At 39.2% G+C, this 14,386-nt stretch overlaps 1 protein-coding gene across 1 annotated transcript in view; it reads right to left on the reverse strand.

Moving 5' to 3' along the window:
• LOC103202070 (MDM2 binding protein) overlaps window positions 1–14,386 on the reverse strand; it is a gene marked incomplete at its 3' end in the record, with an annotated part of 94,999 nt that overhangs the window by 7,855 nt on the left and 72,758 nt on the right. The window contains exon 17 of the mRNA XM_007946862.1: window positions 8,371–8,466. Coding sequence (XP_007945053.1) covers window positions 8,371–8,466 — 96 coding nt within the window. The remainder of the gene's footprint in view (window positions 1–8,370; window positions 8,467–14,386) is intronic.

Raw genomic sequence — 14,386 nt, forward strand, 5'->3', positions numbered from 1 at the left:
GCCAGACTTCCTGGATTTAAATGCAAGCTCCACCACTGAGCAGCTGTGTGAACTTGGCCAAATTACTTAACACTGTCTGTGTTCTGTTTTTTCACCTGCAAAAAGAGAAATGCATGTACTGGATCAGCTAGATAACTGCCACCTGCACTTGGAATCTCACAGAGCTATCACGAGGATCCCTCGAATTGGTACATGGAAACCAATTAGGACCAGTGCCTGGAACGTGGTAAACACAGTGGCCAATAAGTGCAAGCTGCTGTTGTTATTATTGTTGCTGTTACTATCATCGTCATACTCACTGCTTATTTTCTACTAGAGCATACCTTACAGTATGCTGATAATACATAGCACAGTCAGGATTTAAACCCAAGTCGGGTCGGTGGCTTCAGAGCCTGACCTTACCCATTTTAGTAAACTATCTCTTATGTCAGTGTTTAAATGACGTATTGCATTGGACAAATCTGCTGCAAAGAACCTCTTTAAAATTTTTAAAAGCAAAGATATGCTTTGAGGACTAAAGTGTACCTGACCCAAGTCACGGTACCTTCGGTCACCCCATATGCGTGTGAAAGCTGGACAATGAATAAAGCAGATCAAGGAAGAACTGACGCCTTTGAATTATCGTGTTGCCGAAGAATACTGAATATACCAAGGACTGCCTGAAGAACAAATCTGCCTTGGAAATACAACCACAATGCTCCTTAGAAGTGAGAATGGTGAAACTTAGTCTCGTGTACTTTGGACACGTGGTCAGAAGGGACCAGTCCCTGGAGAAGGACATCATGCTGGTAAGGCAGAGGGTCAGTGAAAAACAGGAAGATCCTCAACGAGATGGACTGCCACAGTGGCAGCCACAATGGGCTCAAACACACCAACAACCGTGAGGACGGCGCAGGGCCGGGCAGGGCTTTGCTCTGTCCACACAGGGCTGCTGCGAGTCAGAACTGACTTGGTGGCAGCTAACAGCAGCCACATCCCTTACACAGCAGGTGAGGAGCTTTAGAGATCAGCCTCCTGAGTGGTCAACCCATGGCTGAACATCTATCGGATTAAAGCATCTCAAGAGCTGTGAAGAAATGCTGCTGGCTGGCCCACATGTCCAGAGTTTGTGATTTAATTGGTCTGCGGTGAGACCCAACCATGTCAAAATCTACTTTGACATTTTTAAAGCTGCCCATGATTCTAATGCATAGCTAGTGTTGAAATTTTCTGATCTAACCAACAGTATAATTTAACAAGTGAGGAAATCGAGCTTCTAAGTAAAAATGTGAGTTGGTGGCAGAATAGTGACTTCAACCCAGGTCTCAGTTCTCTGCCTGATATTCTTTCACTAGTCTGTTGCTGAATAAAACCTATTTCATTAAAAATCTAAGGTTTACCGATGAGTCCTCCTTATATCCTGGGCAACTGAAAGGATCTAGAGTACAGGTGAAGAACTATGAATCTTAAGAAAGGTTCTAGGCAAAAGGCAATGTAATGCCTGATTAAACTACAGGAAATTTTTGAGAGAAAATATATATGTAGATTTCAATTCTAAAATTCACGTTTCCTATTCTAAGACTTTAATTCTAAAATACGTAATTTTTTTCCTTTCTGCCAGTTTTAACATTTCTTGATCACAGCTATTCAGAATGTCATCCCTTTAAATTGAATTATGTACATACACTGTGCATGCTGACTTTAATCACTATTTAAATGATTCAAAATGGTTAGTCTATGATTTGGCAATGAAACAAAATGCTAATTGTTGAATGAGAAAGGAACAGTAACAGTTAACAGGGTATGTGTTGGATGAACGACTGCAATTCTATATTTTGTGGCAAAACAATAGCTAAACACTTTACAGGTTCTAAGAAAAATAGAAATGAGAAGATGAAGCTGTTCTTGTTTTGTAACTGAGAAATAGGCAAAAGCACTGCCTAGCACGTCCAGAGCCCTGTCAGTGAAGGCAGGAGAAACTGCCAAATATTTTGGGACAGATGCAGGAAATTTCAGAGCAACAAGAGGCTGGTGTGACCAACTGATTGTCACAGTTTAATGGTAGCAAATTTAATTTGTTCTTTGAAAAAGCAGTGCATGTTATAATCAGTGTCATCTTACATTCCAGGATTGAGTAGATAAGTGAAAAACAAAAAACAAAAGCAAACAAACAAAAAAAAAAAACTCAGCAGAAGCTATATATTTCATTTTGCCTTGGAAACACTGATTTGCATATGAGCAGTGTGCATATATTTTTTCCAAATATTCCTTTATGTGAGAGGAGAGGAAAAGCTCGGGCACTGTAACGGCCCGCAGCAACAGAGGAGAGCACTTTCTCTGCAGCCTCATATTTATTTTCAAATGTCCTTTGGTTTGTTTCTACTTCATAATCTATGTTGAACATAAGCAGGCGCCCCACCATGCACCCACATCTTCCTGAACAGCATGCTTCTGCGCTCACTGTGCTCACCTCCCGCCACTCTGTTGGCTGGGTCTCAATGCTCCCAGTTATCGAGCATAAACTTACAGTAATGGCAAACTGGGTCATAGATTCAATTGGTCGTTTATGGGGGCAGGTAGGCAGATAATGATCCTAATCAGGATAATTATCCTGATCCTAATCAGGATCAGGATCTCATAACAACATGCGTGTGGCCATGAACAAATCAAGCTCTGTGGAGACTCAGGCCCATCAGCAAACAGTGTTCAAGTGAGTCCTCCTTTACTACTTTGATCAGTGATCACGAAGAATGTATCCTTGACAAATCCTATAAGTTTTTATGAGCTACCAAGACTTCTCTACCCTGAAAAACAACAGGAGAAAACAGCAGAGAGATGAGACGCAGAATGAATGAAACCGAAGTACAACATGTTGGGAAAAATAACGCAAAATGTGCTTGTGTGATGGTCATCAGTCAAAACGGAATTATTATAACCTCATCCATTCAAATCAGGGCTCCAGTGACTTTCCAGAGCTGAAGGGGAGAGAAACACATGTGGTCTGAGGTCACTATTTTGGCCATATGGCAAAGAAGATGTTAACATTAGTGCATTTCCTCAGCAGGGAGCACTATTTTTATCACAGTAACAAAAAAGACTTCAACTTTCAACCTTCAAGTCACCTATAATGTGTGTTTTAAACTATATGCAAAATCTTAAATATGCTTATTAGGTTCCACTGATAGATCAGAAGGCCCTAAAATTCTTATCAAACAAAACGGGGGAGCTACTGTTCATTGCTCATGGAATAAGAAATAAGCTTAAACATATTATTTAAAAACATGAAAACAAACAACAACTGAGGATTTGGTTCCCCTTGTTCTCAATTTGAGTTTTGCTATTTCTTTCCATATTTTGTATCAGGGAGTCAATATTTTATACAGATACATTAAGAAATATTGATATAAGGATATCCTTTGCAATGACAACAGGAGCCACTAGGAAAACTAGAACAAATGACTACAACAGTGACTTCAGAAACCAGGGATCAGAGGCAGGGGGTAATAAGGAAAGAAACTGTTGGTTTTCATTATGAACTTCTTGGTACTGTTTAACTTCTGTCTTTAATAAAATTTAAAAAGGAGAGAACAGAGAAAATATATCCCATCCATCAAATTTTTATGTCCTAGAACAAAGAAGCATTCATTTAAATTTGATTAAGGTATATTTAGTACAAATAAAAAGTATAATTTTGCAATCATTGCCACAAAAAAGTGTCTAGCTAAGAATATGAATAGTTTAAATACAAGGTTTAGCTAAATTAAAGAGTGCTTGGAAGACGATTCCTAACCTTTGATGTTAGAGGAAAACAATAATCCTCTCAAACAACGAGTCCTTTGGTCAAATATCACACATGAAAAGCTGGAGCAAGTGGCATTTCTCCTCTCTGTACTATCAGGAGGTGTCTCTGAGCAGCCTGTTTGCTGTTCACAAAATAATTTTGAGAGCATTACCTGAACCACTTAGATTCAAATTACCATCTCATGCAGGGCTTCTTTCAAAATGATTCATCATTGGATGCTGTAGTTCTTATTGCTCATTGTAAAGTCTTCAAATTCTTATTTCAACTGTTTTTCCCACCCTCGGACACTCAGCTGTTTAAGGTTCAGTAATTACATTACTTTTGATATTGTAGAAAATATGATGCAAACATTACTGACCTAAAAATGACCAAAGAGATACCTACACTGTAGTAGCATCCACACCTAAGTAGTTACAGTATATGGAAGTTTATTTTTAGTGTAGTTTATTTTTAGTTTTAAATGTTGTTGTTGTTTTAATGTGCCACCGAGTTGGACCCAACTCACAGCAATCCCTCCTTGGGTTTCCGAGGCCCTATCGCTATGGAAGTAGATTGCCCAACTTTCCTTCTGAGGAGTGGCTGATGGGTTTGAACTGCCAGCCTTCTGGTTAGCAGTCAAGTGCCTTAGGCACTACGCTACCAGAGCTCCTGGTTCAAACTGTCTTAAGATGTCAGCAATGATTTTTCATAGGAAGCTTTAAATTTTTCTTTAACGGCAAACTACCTATGAACTAAATGATGCTATGTAAAATGATTCCTTTGTGAGAGAAGAATGTGAGAAGCATGTTAAAAGAACCCAACTCAATGGGCAAAATGTTTAATTTGCCTCTCTAAATTCCTCTGATGAAAAAAGGAATAGATGTTCCCTGTAGAAAACCAAGAAATTATAAAAATGTATGAGGAAAGTAAAAATAACCTTAACCCTATCTCAGAGAAATATGTTACTAACTTAGTGATTAATGAATAGACTTCTAAATTTTACTCTACTGCACATATACTTTTATAAGTCAACTTTTCAAACACAATTCAGTATTTTTCATCTCAAAACTTGATTTTCAATGGCTTCAAAGAATTTTCTTTCCAATATTTATTATGAAAAATTTCAAATATATACAAGTATTGAAAGAATTTTGCAGGGAGCATCTGTGTTACTCACCACCTGGACGTTGCCATTAACATTTTCTGTACACGCTTTATCTATCTACCTGTTGATCCCTTTCTCCGTCAAATGAGGAGCCCCGGCCATACAACAGTTAAGCAGTTGGCTGCTAACTGAAAGGTTGGTTGTTTGAAACCACCCAGCAGCTCCGTGGGAGCAAAGACCTGTCAATCTGCTCCTGGGAAGATTACCGCCTAGAAAACCCTATGGGGACAGTTCTCCTCTGTCACAAAATTGACTCACAGGCACCTGACAAACACTCAGACAACAGGTCATCTGACTGTCGTCGTCTGATGTCTCTGACCTATTTCACTGTAAACTTCAGACATCTGTACACTTTTTCAAGGAGCCCTAGTGACACAGTGGTTAAGCACTCGAATTTTAGAAAATCATAAAAATTGAATCATATGGTATGAGTTCTTTAATATCTGGCTTCTTTCACTCACTGTAATTTTTTGACATTCACCCATGCTGCCGCATGGGCCCACAGCTGCCTCCTTTTTGTACTGCTGAGTCTTGCTTTATTCAGCTATACAAAACCACACTCACTGCCATCAAGTTGATTCCAACTCACAGCAGCCCCTCCTTGGGTTTCTGAGGCGGTATCTCTACTGAAGTAGACTGCCCAACTTCCTTCCGAGGAGCGGCGGGTGGGTTTGAACTGCCCGCCTTCTGGTTAGCAGTCAAATGTGTGAGACACTACGTCAGCAGAGCTCCCAATATTTAGCTATACCAAAACCAAAAAAAAAAAAGCAAACTCACTGTCATTGAGTTGATTCCAACTCACAGTGACACCTTCGGGATTCCGAAGCAGTAAATCTTCATGGAAGTAGATTGTCCAGTCTTCCTTCCATGAAGTGGCTGGTGGGTTTGAACGGCCAACCTTCTGGTTAGCAGTCAAATGCCTTAGGCACTATGCCACCAGAGCTCCTTTAGCTATGCTACAGTTCAGTTAGCCTTTTGCCCATTGATGTAAGTTTAGGCTATTTTCCGTTTGGGGTTATTATGAATAACACCACTATGAACATCTTGTACAAGTCTATTTGTGGACATATATTCTCATTTCTCTTGCCAAAAAAACCTAGTCTTGGAATTGCTGGGTACAGAGAATGAGAGGAGTACATTTAGTTTTATAAGAACCTGCCACATCCTTTTGTAAAGTGAATACATCATTTCACACTCTCAGCAACAATGTATGAAAGCTGTGACCGTTCTCCATATTTTCGATATTTAGTGTTATCCATCTTTCTAAATGTTAGTCGTTCTGGCAGCTTCACAGAATTTTATTTTATGAATGTACTAAAGTTTATTTAACCAACCCTCTAATAGACATACAGATTATTTCCAATGTTTCTTATTTTAAATGAAACTATAATAGATACCCTTGCAAAATATCTCTGTAGTTTTCCTTATTTAAATTCATTGGCTAAAATATATAGGACAGTAGTTTTTTTTAAGTGATAGCAGTGGGTATCTTTGTCTTGCTCCTGCCTTAATGGGGAGTTTAATTCTAATTGCAGAACACAAAGTAGCTGAATATGTGCCTCTAGTATCACACTTTGCATAAAATATTTTCAAATGAGCCAAATTCTATATAAACATGGCAAGAAATCTAAACATTGCTAGAATGATGTGTGTGTCCTTCTGCATTTTCTCAACTGCACCACCATCCAGCCAATACACCTAAGCCAGAAATTCTTGTCATCTCCTTCCTGCTCAATCCCAAGATTTATTGGTTTCAAGTTTCTACTTGCTGCTAGATAGCTCTTTGTCCTCAACTTCCGATTTTCACTGTCCTGATAGTATCTTAGCCCCTCAACTTCTCTTGCTTGAAATACTTCATTTTAATTTATCCAGAAATGAGACTTCTTTCAAGAACACAAGCCCAGCTTAAAAAGAGAACCAAAAATATGTTTTTAAAACCTCAAAAATAAAGACTAATATCCCTGACCTGCCAGCAATGATTTTCATGACTTTCTTATTTGGCCTTGATATGGTACAATATGAAGGCGGTGCAGTGGGTAAGTGCTCTGCTGCTAATTGAAAGGTTGGTGGTATGAATGCAATCAGCCTCTCTATGGGAGAAAGATGTGGCAGTCTGCTTCTGTAAAGCTTAGTCCTGGAAACGGGGGCAGTTCTATTCTGTCCTGCAGGTCATTAGGAGTCAGAATCTTCCTGATGCCAAGAGGACAGCGTATTTCTTATACTCTTCTTCGAAACCAGCAATGTCATTCCTCTTCCTAGACTCTGTACCTCTCAGTCCCCTTCCTCTCCCAGATCGCTCCCTTTGCTACCAGGTAAATTCCAATTCATCCTTTCAAACCTTGTTCTTATGTTTGCACTGAAGTTCTGTCAAAGAGTTCCTGGCATTTATTTGCTGCATGCACTGGCTTTCCTAAGCAGTTACATACCTGCATTAAAACACCGTTTGTACTGCACTAAGACCATGTGTTTCTTTCTCCCCATTAGGAGCTTATGTTCCTTAAAGGCAGAAATAGTTGCCTTACAATCCTTTGTATCTTTAGCTCCTGAATAAATGTCTATCAGGACAATATTTTTCAAGTATGTGCACATTAAAGATTAGAAGCCAGTCAAAATAGAATTTTTCACTTGAAGTTGCTTCTTAAAGATTAAGGTAAAATTAATTCCCTCCTATTTTCAATTATGCAAAATTAACATAAAAATAATGCTTTACTTTTTGATGTTAAGTATCTTGCAAAATGAATCACCAAGGTCTTAAAAATTTATCATGAATTATAGCAATGTCATTCAATTCCTTCTTTATGAAAATGGTAAATGTACCCATGACCTTAGCAACTGCTAGCATAGTGCCTAAGGCACTTGACTGCTAACCAGAAGGCTGGCAGTTCAAACCCACCAGCTACTCCTCAGAAGGAAAATGGGGCAATCTACTTCCGTAGTGATACTGCCTCAGAAACCCAAGGAGGGGTCCCTATGAGTCGGGTCTGACCTGACGGCACATAACAACAACAACAACAATATTTTTAAGCAAAGAAAGAATCTTTTGAATTTTTTTTCTAACTGGTCAATTAAAATTCTATAACTATGTACACACAATTAACATGCTACAAATAGGAACAAATTTAACTAAATTAGTTACTGAGCAATTACAATGTAATTTTTGTGACCAGAGAACATTAGGGGATCCATAGTGCATTTATAACATGAGAATAAAAATAATTTTGACTAAAATATCTAGTAACCAGTAACAAGATATTTAAATGTTATAAAAACTGATCAGCCTTCAAATGACTTCTCAAGAAGACACTATTGCTATTTTCTGAGGTCCCTGACATACTTTCGCTTTGCATGTCTTAGTTTATATGACTTTTACAGTCACCCTTCAAACTTACATGAGAGAAGCTATGTGAAAAACATACTCAAGAGTTAAGAGTAAATACAAACTTACTCGATTCCATGATAATGGCAGACTGAAGCTTTTTCAAAAGGTAAGACCCGAAGCTTCCTTGGAGTAAGTTCTGGTGTCAGAGTAAAAGTCTTTTCCCTGAAACAAACGGGAACCATTTATATTTAAGGTTTAGTCAGTGCCAAAGAGAAATTTCAAGGAAGTGTCAGAAGAAACAAATCTGACTTCCCCTCCTACAGGTGAATCTTAATACGAGATAGAAGTTAACTTACACCAGAAAGCCTATGAAGGACTAAAGCAAGGTCAAGTTAGGGCTGGGGTTTGGTTACTTTATTTTCTGTGCTTGAAGTTTCTTAAGTTATGATGTCATTTTACAAAACTATTTTGAGAAATGGATAAATCCACAATGGACAGTCACCTGTAATGGAAATTCTAGAAGCAGCATCTTCCTTAAGGATCCCCACCCCCACTTTGCCGAATGAGTTAATGTTTATACATTTAGTTAAATCTTTCTCTGCAGGGAATAATTAAAGGCAACTTGAATCTTTGGTAACAAAAGAAGTATTTCCTTGGTGGTGTAGTGCCTAAGGCATCCGATTGCTAACCAGAAGGCTGGCGGTTCAAACCCACCAGCCACTCCTCAGAAGGAAGATTGGGCAATCTACTTCTGTAGAGACACCACCTTGGAAACCCAAGGAGGAGGGGTCGCTATAAGTCGGATTCAACTCAACGGCAGTGAGTTTGGTTTTGGTATAACGTGTGAGACCAGACCTTTCTTTCTGGAATGTAGTTTTCTTGACACCTGCTTTAAGAGTCAGCGACCATATAAATACCCAGGGTACAGAGTAACTGCTAATTTCCACTCTTCTGTAGTAGGTTTCCAACCAGCAGAGACATCAGAAAATCAGATGGGAGCTGTGGTGTGGCGAATTACTTGCTATGGCTTTTCTAGCCATAGTCTTTGTGACTCCCACCAGAGCACTGGGTGGGATCATGCAAAAAAGGTGTGTAGAACTCTGATGTTGGGATTGGTTATTTTTGTCACTATGTCAGGCTTAAAATGAGCCTTCCTAGAGGCAGGAAGGGGGATCTCACTGCCATCAAGAGAGAAGAGCTGGCGTTGGAGTGGAGTGCGTCCTTGGGCCCAAGATCCCTGTACTAGACTTCTTTGGCACCGCGGTGCAGTAAATTACATGGTATGGCTTTTCTAGCCTTAGTCTTTGTAACTCCACCTTTGCTGTGAGTAGCTGATTGTTAAAGTTTTCCACCTGTTGTATTTCTGTTGCAGCGGCAGGAAGCAAGCTTCTGGGAAGTTCACGCTCTCTCAGGTGTATAGCATTCTGATGTTGGGATTGGCTGGTTTTGGCCACCCTGCCAGGCTCAAAAAGGAGCCCTCCTAGAGGCAGGAAGAGAGAGTCTCTCTCACTGCTGGATGAGAGCTGCATTGCTGAGAGAGACACACTTGCTGAGACAGAGAGAGATAGGAGAGACACACTGCTGAGAGAGAGATGTGACAGAGAGCCGTGCGACTGAGTGAGCCAGCCAGCTGCTGAGTGAGATAGCCAGCTGCGAGAGCCTGAGCTCATTCCTGAACTTGAATGTTGTTTCCCTAATAAATCCCATAATCTGAGAGTTCCGTGTGGCCACTGCAGAGAATTAATGAACCCAGCAGAGAGGTGGTGGGTGCTGTGGGAGGAATGGTTGGTGTCAAGGTTAGTAAGAGGCTGGAGGGTGGCAGCATGTCTGACCTCATAAGAACAGGCCTTGGCTGCTGATGGTGATTCTGTCTCCACCTTGTATAACTAGAGACGGTGGTAGTGGAACCAAGAGGCACATGAGAGCCCAGCAGTGTGCCTGGCCCACAGGCTGAGAAGGCTGAGTGCCACTTGGCAGAAGACTTGCTGGGGGAATCGGGCATGTATACCTATCAACAGAGCTAAAAAAGCTTTGCAACACTTGCCTGAGGGGCAGAGGCCAGGGGCCAGAGAGGCATGGCTGAAGGCATGGCAGAGGGAGACTGTCCTGATCAGAGAACTGTATCTTGACAGTGTTCCTGAACCTGACTCGTAGCCTGTTAGTTCCCTAATAAACCTCATAATCATGAGTATTGTCTGTGAGTTCTACATGGTCACTGCAATGAACTATCAAACCTGGTAGAGAAGTAGTGAGTGCTGTGTCTACAAGGAGAGACAACTGGTGTCAGAGTTGATAAAAAGGCTGGAGGGTGGCAGCATGTCTGGCCTCATAGGAATAAGCCTTGGGCCGTTGACTGGTGATCCTGTCTTCCTCTTGTGAAGTTAGAGGAGGTCAGAAAATGCTGCCTGTATGTCCTTTTTGAGGAGCTTATAAAACAATTTCTGCTTAACCCCTCCCACCTCCAGATTGCAGTATATAAAAATCTTGGGCAGCAGGAGGTTAGTGCATTTCAATAAAGCTCTCTGGGTTATTCTGATGGATGCCTTCCCTCTCTGCCTCAACTGGGAATCACTGTTCCAGTGTAACAGATTGTGGGACTACAGCTCAGAACAGGTTAGGAGGGAATGGAAGAATTACAAAATGAATGGTATTTACTTAGTTAATAGGCAGATGAGATACCCCAGGCATGACTCAGAAGACTTAGAAATGGTATGTGGAAAGGCAAGGAGACAACAGAGTACCAAAGATATATTTCCTATCACCTTTTCCCCTACAACTTCAGTAACAAACACTGTCCATTTCCCGTTGAAAATGATCTAGCATGCTATGAGAAGCAACTGGAATTATTATTACATTGAAATGTAAGATATATACTAATTAATGAATCCTGGAAAACAGAATTTATATTCTAACATACCCACTTACGGTGTTCTACTAAGGGTAACAGTGACAAACTGGATTGATCCCAGTGTTCAGAGGACTGGCCATTAATGTGAGTAACGTTGCAATAGAGAACTCTTTAGGGATCTTCAGTCCCTCTCTGCAATTCTGCCCATTCTTCCTCTATTTCACTCACACCTTGCTCCTTATAGAACAATGCTTAGTATTTCTTTGGTACATACACAGTAGTCATGTTCTTCACTTTAATGTCACCTCCAGCACCCTAGCTGGTTCCTTACACAGAAGGACATGTAATATTAGTCCCTAGGTTCCTGATTCATTGCAATGAAAGCTCATCCTTCATCTTCAGTGTTACAGAGAAGATGCATTTGATAATGAGGAACTTCTTTACTAACATCAAAGAATCGTACCAAATTTTCCTAAATAAAATCATTTGTAAACTACAAGACGAATTAAATATATCTCACTTCTACCGCATCTACAAAGGCATTCTGGCCAAAAAGGAGAAACTATATATTCCATCCTTGCCAGTTCATACTCAATGATCTGAAAAGGCAGTAACCCAATAACTCAATAGATAAAAACATATATACAGGCATTCCGCAATTTACAATGGGGTCCAATGACTACTCCATGGTATGCTGGTTTTGATGTAAGTTAAATACCTGTTCCGCTCCCCCCCCTGCCAGATTTCATTATTATTCCCTTTTATTATCATTATCTTTATAAATCTGATATTTATCTGTCTTTGGGGATTGGAAATATTACATATAAACTTACAGACACACACTGCAATACTGTATGTAGTACATAGGTGCTCTGGTGGCATAGTGAGTGCCTAACACATTTGACTGCTACCAGAAGGCTGGCCGTTCAAATCCACCAGCCACTCTTTGGAAGGAAGACTGGGCAATCTACTTCTGTAGAGATACTGCCTCAGAAACCATAAGAGGGGTTGCTATGAGTCGGAATCGATACATAATACTAACAAAAAGATATAAAAAAAAAACCTCGACGGTTGTAAGTGAAGTGCTTCGTAACTCAAAATACATCAAAGAAAGCAGAAGAGTACCCATACATCTTTATTTTCTTGGTTCTCAAGAGAAAGGTTATCAATTTCTCAAAGCTCTAAGAAAAGTTACCTCAAATTACACCAAAATTATAGACGTTCTAAAGGTTAAGAACAAGCACTAATTCCTCATTTTAAAAATAGAAATGTACAATTTTTGTTGCTGTTGAGACTATACATAACAAAACATACACCAAGTCAACAGTGTCTACAAGTACAATTCAGCGACACCAATTACCTTCAAGTCATGCAGTCATTTGCCTTCTCCTTGTCTAAGTTGTTCCACCCCCTTTAACAGAAACTCACTGCCCCTTACAGTTCCTCTCTAATCTTTCAAGTTGTTGTCAATTTGATTCCATACAGATAGATTTTTAAAGAGCATAATGCTACTAAAAGACTCAACACAAAAACAACAAAACAAATGAAAGGAAAAGAAGATGCACCTAGAAGAAGAACTCATCCCAGAAAGTAAAGAGCACTACAACAGAAACGAGAGCACCACAAAAAAGTGCAATACGGCGTAACTACTGACAATGACACTGACTGTAAATGCATGACATGCACCAGGCAGTCAAGAGGCAGAGAGTGGCAGGATGGATAAACAACATGATCCATCAATATGTTGTCTACAAGAGACATACCCTAGACACAAAGACACAGGTTAAAAATCAAAAGAGGGAAAAAAATATGCCAAGCAAACAGTACCTAAGAGAGAGCAGGAGTGGCAACAGAAATAGCTGACAAAGGAGACTTTAAATCAAAATCCATTCTAAGAGACTAAGAAGGACATTATATAATAATGAAAGGGTCAATTCAGCAAGAAGACATAACAATTATAAATATTTATGCACCAAATGCAAGAGCTCCAAATGTTATAAAACAAACGCTAACACACTCGAAATGAGAGACAGATCTACAATAATAGTAGGAGATTTCAACACACTACTTTCAACAATAGAACAAGGGACCTCAGAGACACACACAGAACACACCACCTGATAACAGAAAAATATACATTATTATCCAACACACATGGAACACTCTCCAGAATAGATCATATTTTAGCCCACAAAGCAAGCCTAAACACATTTGAAAGACTGAAATTATACAAAGCAACTTCTCTGACCATAGTGCTATGAAACTAGAAATCACTAACGTGAATAACAAGGAAAATAAATACATGGAAACTAAATAATACATTACTAAAAAACTTGAAGAAATAAAAAGTAAAATTAAAAATTACTTAGAAAGAAAACATATCAAAACCTTTGGGAGCTAGCAAAAGTGATGCTGAGAGAATCGTGTAATAGTAAATGCATACATGAAAAAAGAAGAAAGGTTCAAAATAAACAAGCCTGCAACTAAAGCAAATAGAAAAGGAAGAGCAAAAGAAGACCAAAGCTACAAGAAGAAAGGAAATAATAAACAGCAGAAATAAATGAATAGAGAACAAAAAAACAACAGAAAATATCAACAAGAAGACTAGAAATTGGTCCTTTGAAAGGATCAATAGAACCACTGGCCAAACTGGCAAAGGGGGAAAAAAAGGAGAGGATGCAAGTAACCAAACTAAGAAATGAATTTGGGGATATTACAGCAGACCCAACTGAGATAGGAAGATCCTAACAGAACACTATGAAAAACTATTTCAAAAAAGTTGAAAAACTGAAACAAATGGACCCATTTCTAGAAATACATTACTACTTAAACTAACACAAAGGGAGGGAAAAGATCTAAACAGATCCATAACAAAAGAAGACAATGAAGATATAATAGTAATAATAATAAAAAAACTCCCAACAACAACAACAACGAAGTCCCAGCCTAGATGTCTTCAGTCAGGAATTTTAGTAAACATTCAGAGAAGAGCTGACACTAATGCTATTCAAACTCTTCCAAAACATAGAAAAGGCATACTCCCCAACTCACTCTATGAAGTAAGCATCACCATGATGACAAAACCAGGTAAGACAACACACAAAAAAAAGAAAATTGCATGACTAGAGACGCAAAAATTATCAACAAAATTCTAGCCAACAAAATTCAACAGCATATGTTAAAAAAATTATACATCATAATCAGGTAGGATTCATGCCAGGAATGCAATGATGGTTCAACATTAGAAAATCAATAAATTAAATTCACTACATAAATAAAACAAACAGAAAAAAA

The sequence above is a fragment of the Orycteropus afer genome, unplaced genomic scaffold (genome assembly GCF_000298275.1).
Source record: "Orycteropus afer afer isolate SDZICR_OR568_19922 unplaced genomic scaffold, OryAfe1.0 scaffold00173, whole genome shotgun sequence".
NCBI classification, from domain to species: Eukaryota; Metazoa; Chordata; class Mammalia; order Tubulidentata; family Orycteropodidae; genus Orycteropus; species Orycteropus afer.